The sequence below is a fragment of the Leucoraja erinacea genome, unplaced genomic scaffold (assembly GCF_028641065.1).
Source record: "Leucoraja erinacea ecotype New England unplaced genomic scaffold, Leri_hhj_1 Leri_195S, whole genome shotgun sequence".
In the NCBI taxonomy this organism is placed as follows: domain Eukaryota; kingdom Metazoa; phylum Chordata; class Chondrichthyes; order Rajiformes; family Rajidae; genus Leucoraja; species Leucoraja erinaceus.
The window spans coordinates 115,971-136,309 of record NW_026576096.1 but is presented as its reverse complement, the minus strand read 5'-3'; the positions used below and the strand labels follow the sequence as shown (position 1 = coordinate 136,309).

General features: G+C 52.9%; 1 protein-coding gene across 1 annotated transcript in view; it reads right to left on the bottom strand.

Annotated features, from left to right (window-relative positions):
- Positions 1-2,538: 2,538 nt before the first annotated feature.
- Positions 2,539-20,339, bottom strand: part of ptpn23a (protein tyrosine phosphatase, non-receptor type 23, a) — a 66,684-nt gene continuing 48,883 nt past the window's right edge. The window contains exons 20-26 of the mRNA XM_055666128.1: positions 17,694-20,058; positions 16,526-16,816; positions 15,064-15,248; positions 12,800-12,904; positions 10,792-10,930; positions 7,613-7,726; positions 2,539-4,235 (exon numbers count right to left, since the gene is read on the bottom strand). Coding sequence (XP_055522103.1) covers positions 3,690-4,235; positions 7,613-7,726; positions 10,792-10,930; positions 12,800-12,904; positions 15,064-15,248; positions 16,526-16,816; positions 17,694-20,058 — 3,745 coding nt within the window. The 3' untranslated portion in view covers positions 2,539-3,689. The remainder of the gene's footprint in view (positions 4,236-7,612; positions 7,727-10,791; positions 10,931-12,799; positions 12,905-15,063; positions 15,249-16,525; positions 16,817-17,693; positions 20,059-20,339) is intronic.

The following is a 20,339-nucleotide window of genomic DNA, read 5'->3' as shown; positions in this document are numbered from 1 at the left end:
TCCTCAGCTGCTCACAACCCAGTGGCATTTCTTTGTATAACACAGAATTCCCCCTTTTTTTTTGCAGAGATAAAACCTAGATGACATACAATAGAACACCAAAGGTAGACAAAAGATGCTGGAGAAACTCAGCGGGTGAGACAGCATCTATGGAGCGAAGGAATAGGTGACGTTTCGGGTCGAAACCCTTCTTCAGACTGACGTGGGGGTTGGGAAGGGGCGGGAAGAAGAAAGGAAGAGGCGGAGACAGTGGGCTGTGGGAGAGCTAGGACCCTTCTTCAGACTGATGTGGGGGTGGGGGTGGGGTGCCCCCCCCCTCCCCCACCCCATCAGTCTGAAGAAGGGTCTCGACCCGAAACATCATCTATTCATTTGCTCCATAGATGCTGCCTCACCCGCTGAGTTGCTCCAGCATTTTTGTCTACCTTCGATTTTTCCAGCATCTGCAGTTCCTTCTTAAACAATGTGAAGCCAAATCATTTAAAAAAAACAGATCGGTCAAACCCAGACCAGAATTCAAGTTTCCCCCTTTTCCCTGCGTTCCTCTCAAGCCAAACCCTCAAAACACATTCTATTGTTACCCCAGCACTTCTCTTTTGTAAACCAGCATCTGCTGTTCCTGAAGAGTCTGGAGAAGGCTCAACCAGAAACGTCACCCATTCCTCTCTCCACAGATGCTGCCTGACCCGCTGAGTTACTCCAGCACTCGTGTGAAACGTCACCTATCCATGTTCCCCACAAATGCTGCCTGACCCGCTGAGTTACTCCAGCACTCGTGTGAAACGTCACCTATCCATGTTCCCCACAGATGCTGCCTGACCCGCTGAGTTATGGTGCAGGAGCATCTATGGAGCGAAGGAAATAGGCAACGTTTCGGGCCGAAACCTTTCTGGAAATAGGCAACGTTTCGTGCCGAAACCCTTCTGGAAATAGGCAACGTTTCGGGCCGAAACCCAGACCCGCTGAGTTCGACCGTGTGAAACGTTACCTATTTCCTTGTTCTCCACAGATGCTGCCTGCACCCACTGAGTTACTCCAGCACTCTGTGAAACGTCCCCTATCCATGTTCCCCACAGATTCTGCCTGACCCGCTGAGTTACTCCAGCACTCTGTGTCTATTTTGTTTTAAACATCATATTGTGTCCAAATCTACATCTAAACTATTTGAAATAAGATTGCCCGTTGCTGCAATTGGTCTCATTTTGAGGATCAAGACTTTGGGGCCTGTCCCACTTGGGAGTTATTTGTGTGTCATCATTTACACGTCACAACGCGGGCGTTGTGGCGTGCATTACGCACGCATGGTGCGTGGTGCCGTAGACAGCGGCGAGCGGTCGCATGCAGCGTCCCTGCATGATGCGCAAATGACTCCCAAGTGGGACAGGCCCTTTTGACTCCGCTTTCGGTTCTTGGAATGAGAGTGGATGCCTTCAAAACAAAGGCATCTTTCTCCAAACAAACTTGAAGCAGGCACGTTAGATTTCTGGGGGGGAAACGAGAGGGGAAGTTACCACACACATCTCCCTCTTAGCTATCATTTAGTTGACTAGGAATCAAGCAGCAGAAAATGGTACAGGCGAGAGGGGAAAATGGTCACAATCACTGCCGTCTGGTGATCAACATGCACACTTGTACATCCCTTCTTCCCTGCCCCCCCTCACAGGGATTCTCCCAACCGTTGCCATTCACCTCCACCTTCTGCACAGACTGAAATAGAATTCATTGTAGAAATGATGTCAAAGCAGCTCGCAAAATTCAACTCCTAAACTCAAACACAAAGATGCAGAGTGCTGGGAGTCAGGCAACTGTGGAGAACATGGATAGGTGACGTTTCACAGGGTGCTGGAGTAACTCAGCGGGGCAGGCAGCATCTGTGGAGAACATGGATAGGTGACGTTTCACAGAGTGCTGGAGTAACTCAGCGGGTCAGGCAGCATCTGTGGAGAACATGGATAGGTGACGTCTTCACAGAGTGACGTTTCACAGAGTGCTGGAGTAACTCAGCGGGTCAGGCAGCATCTGTGGAGAACATGGATAGGTGACGTTTCACAGAGTGCTGGAGTAACTCAGCGGGTCAGGCAGCATCTGTGGAGAGCATGGATAGGTGACGTTTCACAGTGTGCTGGAGTAACCCAGCGGGTCGGGCAGCATCTGTGGAGAACATGGATAGGTGACGTTTCACAGTGCTGGAGTAACTCAGCGGGAGTGCATCTGGAGTAACTCACGTTTCACAGGGAGTCAGGCAGCATCTGTGGAGAACATGGATAGGTGACGTTTCACAGAGTGCTGGAGTAACTCAGCGGGTCAGGCAGCATCTGTGGAGAACATGGATAGGTGACGTTTCACAGAGTGCTGGAGTAACTCAGCGGGTCAGGCAGCATCTGTGGAGAACATGGATAGGTGACGTTTCGGGTCGGGACACTTACTTGATCTGAAGAAGGGTATGAACATTCTCTAATTTTAAGGTATTTACAAACCCTCCGACTGTTGCCCCACAGCTCTCTGTCCTTTCCCCCTCTCCCTCCCTCCCCCATGCCCCACCTAGACTCACACCTATATCCCCCTTCCACCAACATTCCTTCCTCTGGCTTCACAATTGGCAACTGTTCGGACTTTCAGTCTGAAGCAGGTGTACCGACCCGAACCGTCACGCATCCAAAGATGTTACGTGAGCCGCTGAGTTACTCCAGCACTCTGTGTCTGTCTGTGTTGTCCACTCATGTCTGGTTGGACAGGTTCAGCAAGGAGTGGCTGGAGGTCCATTCACCTGTGAGACTAGTCTAGCCGCCTGCCCGGGTAGTTTACACTGCTGCTCGGCAAGGACTTGGAGTTGATGCACTTCTAAAACAAGGCTGTACCACCAGCGCAGTTGAACCAACATTTGCTCTCCACCCTTGCTAACAAAAACCCGGCAGGCAGCCCCCAACAGCAGGGACCTGCACAACTGCTGAGGCGGGCATCAGGAGGAGGCAATTCTCCAGGCAGATCCACCACAGGCCGCCCTTCATGCAAGTCGACCAGAGACCTTCACAGTTAAGACTCAACAGCAAAGTCGTCACCCCGTGCAACTGGATCAGAGCCCAGAGTCGGGGAGTAATGAGAACATAACCAGGGGATAGATGGATAGATAGATGGATAGCAGCTTGCAAAGACCACATCCACAAGGTTGCGGAGAAACATGCCTCAGTCGTGATACAAACCGGAGAGCAAGAGTAAAACAACTTATCGACAGCGGGGGGAACTATTTTGGCCGTGAGCAAAAAGCAGGGCAATTTGTGCAGAATGGTGATTTGTTATAAATTCTTGAAATTAAACAAATTGTCGTGCGAGATGTCCGAAAAGCAGCCGGTCTAGAGAGTGAACAAAGTTCCGACATCCCGACAACTCTTGGTACCAATCGACCTGGCGGCAAACACCAGAGTAGATGAGTGGTTTACACAGAGCAATAATTTACTGTTTACATTGATGCTATGGGGAGGGACAACTCCTCACTGGTATACATGTAGGAGCTATACGGCATACAGGATACAGCTCTTTCTGATTTATACAGAACAAACCGGGAGCCTATTTCACTGACGTCCCCACGAAAGGCCCGATCACATTTTCCTCTTCCCAGCCCCCGCTACAGAACAAGAGGCGTTGAGACAGAGCGAGGGAGAGAGAGAGAGGGAGAGAGAGGGAGAGAGCCATCACGTCTTGTTCAGGGTCCACAGTGGGTCGAGCTGGCTGAGCGGGTCCTCGCCTGTGGTAGGCGTCTGGAGACCTTGCCCGTTGTTCTGGTGCTGGAGGAAGTTGTGCTTGCTGATCTTCTGCCTGTTGCGGGGGTTGGTGTCCAGAGTGAAGGCTTCTGCGGTGAGGGAGGCGAGGAGGTCGAGGGAGGCCGCCTTGCTCTCTGCCTCGGTCTCCGTGTGGGTGTGGTTGGCGGCGCTGGGCGTGTGGGTGGTCCCGCTTGTGTCCAGGGCCTGGCTGGGTTGGCCGGTGTCCAGGGTGGTCTCGGCCGGCAGCGGTGGTGAAGGCGGTTCCTCCACAGCTCGGGGGGCCTTGATGGGCGGGTCCTGCTGGAGGATGGGAGGGGGGTCGGGCACTGGCTCCAGGGGGGGCAGTGGGCCGGCCCTGCCCTCGCCAGCGCCCCCGGCACATGCCCTGATACTCAGCTTGGCAATGGTGGCTTGAATGGAGCTGATGGGCAGGTCACCGCCCAGCACTAAGTCCTGCAGTTCTTGCCGACTGTAACTCTGCAGGGCACACACAAACACACAGTCAACACATGTCTGGAGGCATATGGACCAAGCGCAGGCAGGTGGGACTACTGTAGCTGGGACATGTTGGCCGGTGTGGGCAAGTTGGGCCGAAGGGCCTGTTTCCACACTGTATCACTCTGTGACTTCATGTTGCAGTTGTATAAGACGTTGGTGAGACCACATTTAGAATATTGTGTTCAGTTCTGGGCACCATGTTATAGGAAAGATATTGTCAAGCTTGAAAGGGTTCAGAAAAGATTTACGAGGATGTTGCCAGGACTAGAGGGTGTGAGCTATAGGGAGAGGTTGAGTAGGCTGGGTCTCTATTCCATGGAGTGCAGGAGGATGAGGGGTGATCTTATAGAGGTGTATAAAATCATGAGAGGAATAGATCGGGTAGACACACACAGTCTCTTGCCCAGAGTAGGGGAATCGAGGACCAGAGGACATAGGTTCAAGGTGAAGGGAAACAGATTTAATAAGAATCTGAGGGGTAACTTTTTCACACAGAGGGTGGTGGGTGTATGGAACAAGCTGCCAGAGGAGGTAGTTGAGGCTGGGACTATCCCATCATTTAAGAAACAGTTAGACAGGTATTTGGATAGGACAGGTTTGGAGGGATATGGACCAAACGCAGGCAGGTGGGACTAGTGTAGCTGGGACACGTTGGCCACTGTGAGCAAGATGGGCTTGTTTCCACACTGTAACACTCTATGAAGGGCCTGTTTCCACACTGTATCCATGAAGAGCCTGCTTCCACACAGTTTAACTCGATTACTCTATAACTGCAAACAAGGTCCATTTCAGACGAACACATTGAACAGATCAACGCTGCATATTTACGACTGTTAATTGCATAATTCCAGGAAGGATGTGGAGGCTTTGGAGACGGTGCGGAGGAGGTGTATCAGAATGATGCTAGGATTAGAGAGTATTGGGTAACCTAGAGAGGTTGGACAAGACTTGAATGGGTTCGCTAAAGATAAGGACACAAAATGCCGCAGTAACTCAGCGGGACAGGCAGCCTCTCCGGAGAGAAGGAACATTCAGAGCCGGCACGGATGACCAGGGAAAGGCAGAGCCCACAATGGTCCATTGTTGGCTGTGGAAGAGGTGATAACAAACAGTGAAACTAGCAGGACGGCTAGGACGGGGGAGGGGCGGAGGGGCGGAGAGAGAGAGAGTTGCTCGAAGGGCTACTTGAAGTTAGAGAAGTCATTGTTCATACCGCTGGGGTGTAAGCTACCCAAGTGAAATACGAGGTGCTGTTCCTCCAATTTATGCTGGGGCTCACTCTGACAATGGAGGAGGCCCAGGACAGAAAGGTCAGGGTGGGAATGGGAGGGGGAGCACACTTTTTTGCTGTTGTTTAGATTAGATTAGATTCAACTTCATTGTCGTTGTGCAGAGTACAAGTACAGAGCCAACAAAATGCTTTTTCACCATACAGACATACGAATTAAAAAAATAACACACAACACGATAGTCTATGGGTTTTACAACATGCTCCGTGTACATATTCTGTTGTACGGCAGCAAGTGAGAATGTCATTGTCCTATCTGGGACATGAGACGATCGATAAACCACTCGAGACTAGTTTTGGAGATGGAGGGGAGAGTTGATTGAAGTTACGAGGCGTAGGTATGGGGGGGGCAGTCGGTAATGCTATACCTCAGGGTGGAAATTTCAAAGACAAGAGGGCATAGCTTTATGGTGAAGGGGGCTCAGTTTAAAGGAAACAACACCAATTCCTTCGCTCCATAGATGCTGCCTGACCCGCCGAGTTACTCCAGCATTTTTGTCCACCTATAGGATAGTGTTAGTGTGCGGGGGTCGCTGGTCGGTGTGGACTCGGTGGGCCTGGGGGCCTGTACCTCTAAACTACAATAAATACAATCAAGCCAAACTCTAGCACAATAGGCAGAGTAAAGGGGAAAGATACAGAGTGCAGAATATAGTTCTCAGTAGCGGTTCTCGAAAGGGTTTCTAGACAGGCAGGAAGTGGGTGCAAGGCATTAATCATTTAACGGGGATGTGTTTTACACAGAGGGTGGTGGGTGCCTGCAACGCGCTGCCAGGGGTGGGTGGTGGAGGCTGGTACCATAGTGGTGTTTAAGAAGCTGTTACACAGATGTACATGGAATAAAAGGAAAGAGTTAATGGGAACCAGATGAGTATTTTTTTTTTTTTTTTGTTTTTACACACACACAGAGGGTGGTGGGTGCATGGAACGAGCTGCCGGAGGAGGTAGTTGAGTCTGGGACCATCGCAGTGTTTTAGAAACATTTGGACAGGTAGGACAGATTTAGAGGGATATGGGGCAGGCAAAGTGATTAGTTTAGCTTGGCATGATATTTGGCACGGACATTGTGGGCTGAAGGGCCTGTTTGTGTGCTGTACTGTTCCATGTTTGCTCTTCCTCAGGGGAGAGGAGTTAAAGCAGCTTCAGAGACAAGATGTGAGAAGGCACATGTGAGGACAGTTGTGGCGTGTCCCAATTGAGTTCAGTTCAGTCTAGTTTATTGTCCCGTGTACCGAGGTCCAGTGAAAAGCATTTGTTGCGCGCTAACCAGTCAGCGGAAAGACAACACATGATTACAATCGCGCCGTCCACAGTGTGCGGATAGATTTAAAAGAATGGAGCGCTGGTGATGAGCGATTGCAGATACACTTCTGTCACCAGAGCGCAAAGAGTCGTCTGAGTTGGGCACCATCTTGTATCTTAACGGAGTCAAGGGATAAGGGGAGAAAGTAGGATTCTGGATGATCACATTGAACGGGCAGAATGGTCTACTCCTGCACTTATTTCCTATCTTCCTATCTTGGTTTCTGAACTATTCCTCGTACACAGTTAAAACTTGGAATGGTTTAGTGATACAGCGTGGAAGCAGGCCCTTCGGCCCATCGAGACCATGCCGACCAATGATCGCCCGTACACTAGTTCTATGTTATCCCAATTTCGCATGATACACACTAGGGGCAATTTACAGAAACCAATTAACCTGCAAACCCGCACGTCTTTGGAGTGTGGGAGGAAGCTAGAGCACCCGGAGAAAACCCACGCAGGTCACGGGGAGAACGTGCAAACTCTGTACAGACAGCACCCGTAGTCAGGATGAAACCCCGGTTGAGGCAGCGGCTCTCCCGCTGCGCCACCGTGACACCACAGGTTCTGTTCTGGTGACACAATGCAGTTGGCTCCATAATTTCAAGGGTAGACACAAGATGCTGGGGTAACTCAGCGGGACAGGCAGCATCTCTGGAGACAAGGAATGGGTGACACTTCGGGTCGAGACCCTTCTTCAGACTGATGCTTCATAATTACAATACGTGGTGCAGCAGCGTTAACAATTAGTAAACACTACAAATACCTTTTGAGATGAACAGGTGGGTGCCTTGGTGGACAGGTTGGTGGCAACTCCATGCCTCAGTAGAACCTGCTCCACATGTTTCAGGATGGCTTCATAGCAGTACTTCAGTTGGAGCTACAGAGGGGAAGACACAAAGCATTGGCCATTATAACAAGAGGAGTATAGACAATAGGTGCAGGAGTAGGCCATTCGGCCCTTCCAGCCAGACTGCTATTCAATGTGATCATGGCTGATCATCCCCAATCAGTATAGGAGCAAAGAGGTCCATCTGCAGTTGTACAGGGCCATAGTGAGACCACACCTTGAGTGCAGTTTTGGTCCCCTAATTTGAGGAAGGACATTCTTGTTATTGAGGGATTGCAGCATAGGTTTACAAGGTTAATTCCCGGGATGGCGGGACTGTCATATGTTGATAGAATGGAGCAGCTGGGCTTGTACACTCTGGAGTTTAGAAGGATGAGAGGGAATCTTATTGAAACATATAAGATTATTAAGGGTTTGGACACGCTAGAGGCAGGAAACATGTTCCCGATGTTGGGGGAGTCCAGAACCAGGGGGTCACAGTTTAAGAATAAGAGGTAAGCCATTTAGAACGGAGATGAGGAAACACTTTTTCTCACAGAGAGTGGTGAGTCTGTTGAATTCTCTGCCTCAGAGGGCAGTGGAGGCCGGTTCTCTGGATACTTTCAAGAGAGAGCTAGATAGGGCTCTTAAAGATAGCGGAGTCAGGGGATATGGAGAGAAGGCAGGAACAGGGTACTGATTGGGGATGATCAGCCATGATCACATTGAATGGCGGTGCTGGCTCGAAGGGCCGAATGGCCTACTCCTGCACCTATTATCTATTATGATGCTTTGGCTAAGGACTCTTCTTGGAGTCATAGACAATAGGTGCAGCAGTAGGCCATTCGGCCCTTTGAGCCAGCACCGCCATTCGATATGTTCATGCCTGATCATCTAAAATCAGTACCCCGTTCCTGCTTTCTCCCCATATCCCTTGATTCCGTTAGCCCTAAGAACTAAATCTAACTCTCTCTTGAAAACATCCAGTGAATCGGCCACCACTGCCTTCTGTGGCAGAGAATTCCACAGATTCACAACTCTGTGGGTAACATTCTTCAGTCAGTGTCTGCAGTTCCTCGTCCCTGGAGAACATTCGGAGAGGATGTGAATAGCGTAGATGAGACAATGCTAGAACTGAGTGGCGTGCCATTGTCTCCTGTAAATACTGTACAGCGGAGCGTGCCCAGGACCGCTCGAGTTTTACACAGGACGCAGCCAAGAGCAAAGCCTTGCATTCTCACCATGTACCAATAGATCCTACGTAGATGTACAAAGAGGAATAGGTCGGGTAGATGCACACCGGCTCTGACACAGAGTAGGAGGATCGAGAACCAGGGCACAGGTTTAATGTGGGAAAGATTTAATAGGAACCTTAGGGGCAAACGGTGGTGGGTGTATAGAATAGGCTGCCGGACGAGGCTTTAAGAAACGTTTAGACAGGTTTAGAGGGAGAGCTTTCAAGAGAGAGCTAGATAGGGCTCTTAAAAATAGCGGAGTCAGGGGATATGGGGAGAAGGCAGGAACGGGGTACTGATTGTGGATGATCAGCCATGATCACATTGAATGGCGGTGCTGGTACGAAGGGCCGAATGGCCTACTCCTGCACCTATTGTTTATGTCTATTGAGGGATATGGGCCAGACACAGGCAGATGGGATTAGCGTAGATGGGACATGTTGGTCGGCGTGGGCAAGTCAGCCTGTTTCCGTGCTGTGTTACTTCATGGCTCCCAGTACCATTGCTCATTTCCAGAACTCACCAGGAGTGCTGCAAGATCTCGCATCGCTCGATAATGTCCATCTCTTTTGGGTGTGGCAAGAATGTGTTCCCCACTGTCTCACACTGTCTTATAGACAATAGACAATAGGTGCAGGAGGAGGCCATTTGGCCCTTCGAGCCAGCACCGCCATTCAATGTGATCATGGCTGATCATCCCCAATCAGTACCCCGTTCCTGCCTTCTCCCCATATCCCCTGACTCCGCTATCTTTAAAAGCCCTATCTAGCTCTCTCTTGAAAGCATCCAGAGAACCTGCCTCAACCAGTGAATTCCACAGACTCACCACTCTCTGTGTGAAAAAGTGTTTCCTCGTCTCCGTTCTAAATGGCATACCCCTTATTCTTAAACTGTGGCCCCTGGTTCTGGACTCCCCCAACATCGGGAACATGTTTCCTGCCTCTAGCGTGTCCAAGCCCTTAACAATCTTATATGTTTCAATGAGATTCCCTCTCACATCCTTCTAAACTCCAGAGTGTACAAGCCCAGCCGCTCCATTCTCTCAGCAGATGACAGTCCCGCCATCCCGGGAATTAACCTGGTGAACCTACGCTGTACTCCCTCAATAGCAAGAATGTCCTTCCTCAAATTAGGGGACCAAAACTGCACACAATACTCCAGGTGTGATCTCACTAAGGGCTCTGTACAACTGCAGAAGGACCTCTTTGCTCCTATATTCGATTTGTCTTGTTATAAAGGCTTGCACCGTGTGTGTGTGTGTCCCACTGTCTCACCATGTGTTGCACCGTGTGTGTGTGTGTGTGTGTGTCACTGTCTCCCTCTGTGTTGCACCGTGTGAGTGGGTGTGTGTCTCTGCCTACTGTCTTGCACCGTGTGTGTGTGTGTGTGTCACTGTCTCCCCCTGTGTTGCACCGTGTGTGTGTGTGTCACTGTCTCCCCCTGTGTTGCACCGTGTGTGTGTGTGTGTGTGTGTGTGTCACTGTCTCCCCCTATGTTGCACCGTGTGTGTGTGTGTCACTGTCTCCCCCTGTGTTGCACCGTGTGTGTGGTGTGTGTGTGTCTGTGTGTGTTGCACCGTGTGTGTGTGTGTCACTGTCTCCCCCTGTGTTGCACCGTTGTGTGTGTGTGTGTCACTGTCTCCCCCTGTGTGCACCGTGTGTGTGTGTGTGTGTCACTGTCTCCCCGTGTGTGTGTGTGTGTGTGTGTGTCACACTGTGTGTGTATGTGTTGTGTGTGAGCGAGACTCTCTCTGTTCGACTGTCTCCCCCTGTGTTGCACCGTGTGTGTGTGTGTGTGTGTGTGTGTCACTGTCTCCCCCTGTGTTGCACCGTGTGTGTGTGTGTGTGTGTGTGTGTGTGTGTGTGTGCCCCACTGCCTCACCTTGTCGTGCAGCATGTGTTTGCGCTGCTGCCTCATGTTCCTGACGATGCGCGGCAGATCGGGGATGCCGTTGCCAGCTTCGACTTCCTGCACCGCTGCGTAAACCAGGCAGAAGGCTCCTGTTCTCCTCACTCCGGAACTGAAACAGTTGAACGGGTCTTTTACCATCTGATGCACCAATGTACAGCGAGACCCACTCTTTGCGCACACACACACACACACAGGAGATTATTTGCCGTACACAAGTACACTAATGGGCCTGTCCCACTTACGCGACTTTTTCGGCGACTGCCTGCACCCGTCATAGGTCCTCGCAGGTCGCTGAAAATGTTCAACATGTTGGAAATCCAGATTTTCCACAAATCCAGAAAATACGACTCTTTGGGCGACTACTCACGACCGTACAGGCTTCACCCCGCGACGTGTCGCCTGTACGGTCGTGAGTCGTCTCCTCAGTCGTAGCGTCTTTCTGGTCGCCGCTGGATTTCCAACACGTTGAACATTTTCGACCTGCAACGACCTATGACGGGTGCCGGCAGTCACCGAAAAAGTTGCGTAAGTGGGACACAAGTGGCTACAAGTACGTCACGCACAGAAACAGCCCTCTGAGTCTTTAGTTTAGACTACAGCGTGGAATCAGGCCCTTCGGCCCACTGAGTCCACACTACCAGCGATCCCCACACACTAACACTATCCTAAACACGGGCCAATTTACTGGATCTGATGTAGAACGCTGAAAAGCTCTAGGTAGAGCATTACTCAGCACTGGACAACATTATACTCGACAATTGTTACATTTACACCAAGCCAATTAACCTACAAACCCGCACGTCTTTGGAGTGTGGGAGGAAACCGAAGATCTCGGAAAAAAACCCATGCAGGTCACGGGGAGAACGTACAAACTCCATACAGACAGCACCCGTAGTCGGGATGGAACCCGGGTCTCTGGCGCTGCATCTTGCTGTGAGGCAGCAACTCTACCGCTGCGCCACCGTGACTGCTTTACCATTACAATTTTAACTAACTAACCTACAAACCTGTACGTGTTCAGAAAGGACGAATGAGGGCCATGATAATCCTGTGAATCACCAGCCCTTGCATGGGAGTGACACTGACATCTACACTTTGAGATGAGAGATTGCATAATACTACACATAGTATTGGGCGGCAGCGGGTAGGGCCGCTGCCTCACAGCGTCAGAGACCCGGGTTCCATCCCGACTACGTGTGCTGTCTGTACGGAGTCCACACGTTCTCCCAGTGACCTGCGTGGGTTTTCTCAGAGATCTTCGGTTTCCTCCCACACTCCAAAGACGTGCAGGTTTGTAGGAAAGAACTGGAGACGCTGGTTTAAACTGGAGACAAAAAGCTTCAGAATGAAGGTCTGAAGAAGGGTCTCGACCCAAAACTGTCACCCATTCCTTCTCTCCAGAGATGCTGCCTGTCCCGCTGAGTTACTCCAGCAGTTTGTGTCTATCTTCAGTTTAAACCAGCAACTGCAGTTCCTTCTCACACAACTTAACCACTTCACCGTGTTCCCATTTGTTAAACAGATTTCACAACTGTGTTACTTTCCCCATGACTTCACCATGAGTGGAATAGATCGGGTAGATGCACAGTCTCTTGCCCAGAGTGGGGAGGTCGAGGACCAGAGGACGTAGGTTCAAGGTGAAAGGGGAAAATATTTAATAGGGGTAACTTTTCCACACAGACGGTGATGGGTGTATGGAACAAGCTGCCAGAGGAGGTAGTTGATGCTGGGACTATCCCATCGTTTAAGAAACAGTTAGACAGGTACATGGATAGGACAGGTTTGGAGGGATATGGACCAAGCGCTGGCAGGTGGGGATTAGTGTAGCTGGGACATGTAGGCCGGTGTGGGCAAGTTGGGCGGAAGGGCCTGTTTCCACGCTGTATGACTCCATGACTCCAGACTATGAGCAGTTACGTTCCTGGTGAATACTCGACACAAGCACACATCCTTGCTGCGAGTTTGGAGATCACGTTACCTGCAGTGGACAACGACAGGTGTGTGTAGTGGACGCTGGTGCAGGTAATGTCCGTGCACTTCTTGGATAAAACGCAACAGGTGACTTTTACTCTCCGGCAAACCCCTGCGGTAAAAAGGTCACATGGTTACACACATGAAATGAAGATTTTATTCCAGTAACGTGGCAAATACAGGAGCAGGAGATTCTCACGCATTGTGGGCCCACCACTGTTTATCCAGCAACTGCTGGTCCGCCACGCTTTCATTAGTTTAGTCTAGTTTAGCGATACAGCGCGGAAACAGGCCCTTCAGCCTACCAAGTCCACGCCGACCAGCGATCCCCGTACACTAACATTATCCCACGCACACTCCAGGGACAATTTACATTTATGCATTTATAATTAACCTACAAACCCGCATGTCTTTGTGGAGTGTGGGAGGGTAGCAGAGTTAAGGGATAAGGGGAGAAGGCAGGAACGGGGTACTGATTGTGGATGATCAGCCATGGTCACATTGAATGGCGATGCTGGCTCGAAGGGCCGAATGGCCTACTTCTGCACCTATTGTCTATTGAAACCGAAGATCTCGAGAGAAAACCCACGCAGGTTAAAGGGAGAATGTGCAAACTCCATACAGACAGCACCCGTAGTCGGGATGGAACCCGGGTCTCACCATCGCTAATTTTGCCAGCCGGTATCTCGGCTCCACCAAGGTCGTGACAATAAACTAAACTGAACTGATTATTGTTTAAGAAAGAACTGCAGATGCTGGAAAAATCGAAGGTGGACAAAAATGCTGGAGAAACTCAGCGGGTGAGGCAGCATCTGTGGAGCGAAGGAATAGGCGACGTTTCTGGTCGAGACCCTTCTTCAAACAGATGTGGGGGTGGGGGGAAGAAAGGATGAGGTGGAGACAGTGGGCTGTGGGAGAGCTGGGAAGGGGGAGGGGAAGTAGGGAGAAAGCAAGGACTACCTGAAATTGGAGGTCAACACATTTATCCACATTAAACTTCATCTGCCATGCATCTGCCCACTCCCCCAACCTGTCCAAGTCACCCTGCACTCTCATAGCATCTTCCTCACAGTTCACACTGCCACCCAGTCAATGTTCATACCGCTGGGGTGTAAATGACCCAAGCGAAATATGAGGTGCTGCTCCTCCAATTTACAGTGGGACTCACTCTGGCCATGGAAGGAGGCCCAGGACAGAAAGGTCGGATTGGGAATGGGAGGGGGAGTTGAAGTGCTGAGCCACCGGGAGATCAGGTTGGTTACTGAAATCTCTTTTCAACTTCCAAAGAACCCACTTGACCAACACCCAGCCACCAAGCACCAGTGGTCCCATCTTGATTGTAGGAAGCTAGGAAGCAGCAACTGCTTCTTGCCCTCTGTGATGCTGCTTCTCAACCACCCTTCCACAAGGGCCCATTTCTCAGTCGCACGTGAACTCAATATTTTTCCAGCCCAGCCTGTAATATGGGGACCCAGAATGGAGAACTGCAGTAAAAAAAACATTACTCGTATGGTTAAGATCGACACAAAATGCTGGAGTATCTCAGTGAGGCAGGCGGCATCTCTGGAGAGAAGGAATGGGTGATAATAGACAATAGACAATAGGTACAGGAGTAGGCCATTTGGCCCTTCGAGCCATTCAATGTGATCATGGCTGATCATCCCCAATCAGTACCCCGTTCCTGCCTTCTCCGCATATCCTCTAACTCCGCTATCTTTAAGAGCCCTATCTAGCTCACTCTTGAAAGTATCCAGAGATCCGGGCTCCACCGCCCTCTGAGGCAGAGAATTCCACAGACTCACCACTCTCTGTGAGAAAAAGTGTCTCCTCGTCTCCGTTCTAAATGGCCAACCCCTTATTCTTAAACAGTGGCCCCTGGTTCTGGACTCCCCCAACATCGTTTCTATGTTTCTATTAGTAATGGCTACACCAGTACACCAATGACCCCATGGACGTCCCTGGCCAGGACCTGCCCTGAAAGAGGTGGACAACCCTCAACTGCTTGAGGACGGGCGTCGGACGCTACGGAGTAGCGATGTAGAGGTGGGGCCTCGTGGACAGTGAGCGCCTCCTGCCAGTGTGGGGACCCAACACAGACAGTGGAGCACATGGTCACCAGTTGCCCCAAACACCGGTTGGCCACCGAATGGTGAACGAGGTCTGATTGACCTGGACGATGACACGTTGGCCTGGCTCGTCTCAACGGAGCTGCAGGTCTAAAAGACACACGACAGAAGAAGAAGAAGTCATTATATAAGAACGTGAACTCACAGCTCAGGCCACGAGGTAAACTGCAGGTGGATGATGGTGCGTTTGAGGCTCTGGTCTCTGTACTGGAGCCCGATCATGCGCTCCACGTGGGTCTGCGTGATCTTCTGCGTGGTCAGCGTGAGGGTGATGGGTCCGTGCGCGATCTGCTGCCCCCGCTCCGTCGGGAAGTAACGCAGCACCTTTTGCTGCAACAGCGAGAGTGAAGAACACACAGCGTCACCAAACCACATCTACACCAGCAACCAGGGGTAGAATCAGGCCATTCGACCCCATCAAGTCAAATTCATCATTCAATCTTGGCTGATCCATCTCTCCCTCCTAACCCCATTCTCCCGCCCGTTTCCTACCACGCTCCAAAGACGTGCATCTTTGTAGCTCATCTTAGGGCTCATAAAAATAGCAGTCAGGGGATATGGGGAGAAGGCAGGAACGGGGTGCTGATTGGGGATGATCAGCCATGATCACTGTCTCTTGTCTAAAATAGTCTAATAGGTGACCTTTAGGGTCCCGACCCCAAACCTCACTTAGGATAATGCTAATGTACGGGGTGATCGCCGGTCGGAGCAGACTCGGTGGGCTGAAGGGGCTGGTCCCCGCCCTATATTGAAACATAGACAATAGGTGCAGGAGGAGGCCATTCGGCCCTTCGAGCCAGCACCGCCATTCATGTATTGTCTTTCCGCTGACCTGATGGCACGCAACAAAAGTTTTTCACTGTACCTCGGCACACGTGACAATAAAGCACTGAGGTGAGGAAAAACGCTTTCACCCAGAGAATCTGTGGAAATCTCTGGCAGTGGAGGCCAATTCACTGGATGTTTTCAAGAGAGTTAAATTTAGCTCTGAGGGCTAATGGAATCAAGGGATATGGGGAGAAAGCAGGAACGGGGAACTGATTTTGCATGATCAGCCATGATCAAATTGAATGGCAGTGCTGGCTCAAAGGGCCGAATGGCCTTGTCCTGCACCTATTTTCTATGTTTCGCTGAGAGAATGGACCAGCTGGGGCTTGTACACTCTGGAGTTTAGAAGGATGAAGGGAATCTCATTGAAACATATAAGATTGTTAAGGGCTTGGACACGCTAGAGGCGGGAAACATGTTCCCGATGTTGGGGGAGTCCAGAACCAGGGGCCACAGTTTAAGAATAAGGGGTAAGCCGTGTAGAACGGAGACGAGGAGACACTTTTTCTCACAGAGAGTGGTGAGTCTGTGGAGGCCGGATCTCTGGTTGTTTTCAAGAAAGAGCTAGATAGGGCTCTTAAAAATAGTGGAGGATATGGGGAGAAGGCAGGACTGGGGTACTGATTGGGGATGATCAGCCACGATCACATTGAATGGCGGAGCTGGCTAATAGGGCCGAATGGCCTCGTCCTGCACCTATTGTCTATGTTTCTATACTAAACTGAACAGGAGTGTCCACATCTATGGATGGGTAGACGTGGCCAATATCCTGTCCGTACCTTGTCGACCTCCTGCTCGGAGACAAGCATGACCACCAGCGAGACCTTCTGCTCGTAGATCATGAGCCAGAAGTCGGAGGCTGTTCCCAGGAGCGGGGCTTGTGTGGCGATGATCCTCGGGCAGTACGAGGACAAGTCCTCCACCATGCTGGCGTTGATGTAGTCGTCCTTGCCCGACTGGATCACGATCCTGTTCTTGTCGTACGGCATGATGTCCTGGTGCCGGTTCTTCATGGTGTAGCAGCGCGCAATGGCGATGGACAGCTGCCGAGCGTCCTTCTCCTGGGCGTCCTGCAGGTCAGGGTCACACACACAGGGTCACAAGGGGTCACAGGGTGACAAAGAGTGTGGAAACAGGCCCTTCGGCCCAACTTGCCCACACTGGCCAACATGTCCCACCTGCCTGCGCTTGGTCCACATCCCTCGAACTTGTCCTATCCATCTACCTGTCTGTTTCTTAAACAATGGGACAGTCCTAGCCTCAACTACCTCCTCCAGCAACTCGTTCCATACCCTCTGTGTGAAAAAGTTACCCCTCAGATTCCTTCCAAATCTTTCCCCCTTCACCTTAAACCTATGTCCTCTGGTCCTCGGTTCCCCTACTCTGGGCAAGAGACTCTGTGCATCTACCCGATCTATTCCTCTCATGATTTTATACATGATTCTAGATCACCCCTCATCCTACCTGCGCTCCAGGGATTGGAGTCCCAGCCTCCTCAACCTCTCCCTGTTGCTCACACCCTCAAGTCCTGGCAACATCCTTGTGAATCTCTGTAACAATTTCCAGCTTGTCAACATCTTTCCTATAACATGGTGCCCAGAACTGAACACAACTCGGGTAGATGCACAGAGTCTCTTGCCCAGAGTAAGGGATATCGAGGACCATAGGACATGGGTTTAAGGTAATGGGGAAAAGATTTAATAGGAATCAGAGGGGTCACTGAGGGTGGTGGGTGTATGGAACAAGCTGCTAGAGGAGGTAGTTGAGGCTGGGACTATCCCAATGTTTAAGAACCAGTTAGACAGGTACATGGATAGGACAGGTTTGAAGGGATATGGACCAAGGGCCTGTTTCCACACTGTATCACTGTCTGACTCTAATACTCTAAAGGTGGCCTAGCCAAGGTCTTGTACAACAGCTACATGACCTCCCACCAACTATACTCACTTGCAGGTCTTTCCATTTGCAGTCCAGCTCGGTCAAGCTTCCAAAGGAAGGTCTGTCGAGTGAGTCAACGATGACCTTGAAGCTCCCCAACTGGTTGAGCAGCATCTTGACGTGCTCGGGCTTCTCGTAGGGGTCCTGCTCGATGATCTGTATCCCCTTGGGCCTGTGTCCGTCCTTGGCGTCTGCCTTGGTGGGCAGGAGGAGGGGCTGCGTGACAGCGGTCTGGGCGCCGCCGTGCTGCCCGTCGGGGCTGGAGGACAGCAGGTCGTCGGTGGACGAGTTCTGCCGCTGGAAGGGGAGGTCGGAGCCGGGCTGCGTGGCCGCGGGCGCGAGGGTCTGCGACGGCCTCTGCTGGATGCCCGCCGGGCCGGGCATGGCGGTGGGCATCAGGGCCGCGGGGAGAGAGCCCGCCTGTCCTTGCGCCACCGGCGTTGGGGAAGGGGACGGGGTCGGGGGCAGAGAGGGGCCGGAACTGAACGGCTGCAGGGGGCCCGCGGAGGGTGGTCCGGGCGGGGCGGGCTGAGGGGCGGCCATGTGGCTGGGCAGAGGCACGGGTTGCAGCGCCACCATGTGGCCGGGGAGAGGCACGGGCTGGGGAGCGGCCATGTTGGGGAGCGGCACGGGCTGCGGCGCCACCATGTGGCCGGGGAGCGGCACGGGCTGGGGCGCGGCCATGTTGGGGAGCGGCACGGGCTGCGGCGCCACCATGTGGCCGGGGAGAGGCACGGGCTGGGGGGCAGCCATGTTGGGGAGCGGCACGGGCTGCGGCGCCACCATGTGGCCGGGGAGCGGCACGGGCTGGGGAGCGGCCATGTTGGGGAGCGGCACGGGCTGCGGCGCCACCATGTGGCCGGGGAGAGGCACGGGCTGGGGAGCGGCCATGTTGGGGAGCGGCACGGGCTGCAGGGCAGGGTGGAGGTGGGGCGTGAACGGCTGCTGGGGCGGGAGGCCAGGTGAGGCCGGCAGCAAGGACCTGGACTGAGCCTCGGTGGCAGTGGGCAGGGCGTGGCGCTGGGGAACCATGGGCGCTGGAATCTGCGGCTGCACTCCGGCCAGTGTTACGGGGAAGCCAGCGTTACCGGGGTGAGTGGGCGGATGGACGGGCTCTTGAGCGGGGTGCTGCTGGTACAGGTGAGGTCTCAGCTGCGGCTGCATCCCGTGCTGAGGGTGGACCTGAGGCTGTGGTGGGGGCATGTGTGCCGAGCTCTGAGCTCTGGGCTGGGGCTGGAAGGGCAGCCCGGTCTGGGGGTAGAAAGGCGCTTGGTAAGGTGGCTGGCTGATCATCACAGGCCTCATCTGACGCTGGTGGTCGGGATGGAGCGGGGCGGGGTGTGGGTACGCGTGCTGGGCTGGGGCTGGGAAAGGGGGCATGTTGGGGAAGCGGGGCTGGTACGGGTACTGGCAGACCACGCCTATACCGGACACGGGAGCGGCGGCGGGGAGCTGCCGGATGGCCGCCTCGTACACGGGCTGCCTGCCCACGGCCAGGCGAGGCTCCGGCGTGAAGCTGGAGATGGGAGTCTGCACGCTGTCCACGGTGGTGGTGGAGGGCCTGATGCCCAGGGCCGTCTGGGGCAGGGTCTGCACCCCGGGCATCTGCCCGCAGAACTGCCCTGGGTAGGCCAGGGTGGGCTCGGCGGGCGTGTGCAAGCCCGTGTTGCCATACGCAACTCCGGTGCTGTAAGGGTGACCCATCGACGGGGCAGCACAGATAGTGTTGGGGGGCAGATGTTGGGGCGAGGTCCCTCTGTGGGGGAAATGTCCAGATGTGAAGTGGGGCTGCGCCGGGACGGGGTCTCGGAGCCGGCCGGCCGCGGGGAAGGTCGGCGCTGGCGGAGGCGAGGAGGCGGACATGTTCTGCGGGAGGACGGGGCAGGAGACGGACGGGCCCATCCCGCCACTGGGGAGCCCGCAGCTGCCGCTGACTGAAGGCGGGCCCGAATGGCTGATTCCCGCCGCGTAGAGCGGTTGGGCCACGCCACCGGCGGACGCCGGCATCCGCGGACCCACGCCGCCGTGGTAATACATGGCCGCCGCGAACCGCTGGCCCGGCAACGGCGGCTGTAGAGGCGGGCTGGTGGTCCGAGCAGCAAAGTAAACATCCGGCCCCGAAAGCCTGGGCCTTGGGTACGCCGCAGGGTCAGCAGGATACGGCCCGTCGCCGGCCATCACCCCCAGGTGAGCAGCAAGGGAACTTGGCGGCAAGCTGGTCAACTCGTTGGGCAAGTCATTGTAGGGAAGGCCTGCGTTGAACGTCTGCATGTCCAAGTCTTCAATATTTGACATGGCTTCCAGCTCTGCATCAGAAGGTTTCTGTAGGGGTTTCGGGGCTGTGGGTCTTGGAGGTGCCTTCTTTCTCATCTCCCTGGAAAATATATATAAAAACAACATCAACTGACGATAATCTGATCTCTGTGAAGTTGTGAATCTATGGAATTCCCTGCCACAGAGGGCAGTGGAGGCCAAGTCACTGGATGGATTTAATGCAGAGTTTGATAGTGCACTAGGGGCTAGTGGAGTCGAGGGATATGGGGGAGAAAGCAGGCACGGGTTATTGATTGGGAACGATCAGCCATGATCACAATGAATGGCGGTGCTGGCTCGAAGGGCCGAATGGCCTCCTCCTGCACCTGTTTTCTGTGTTTC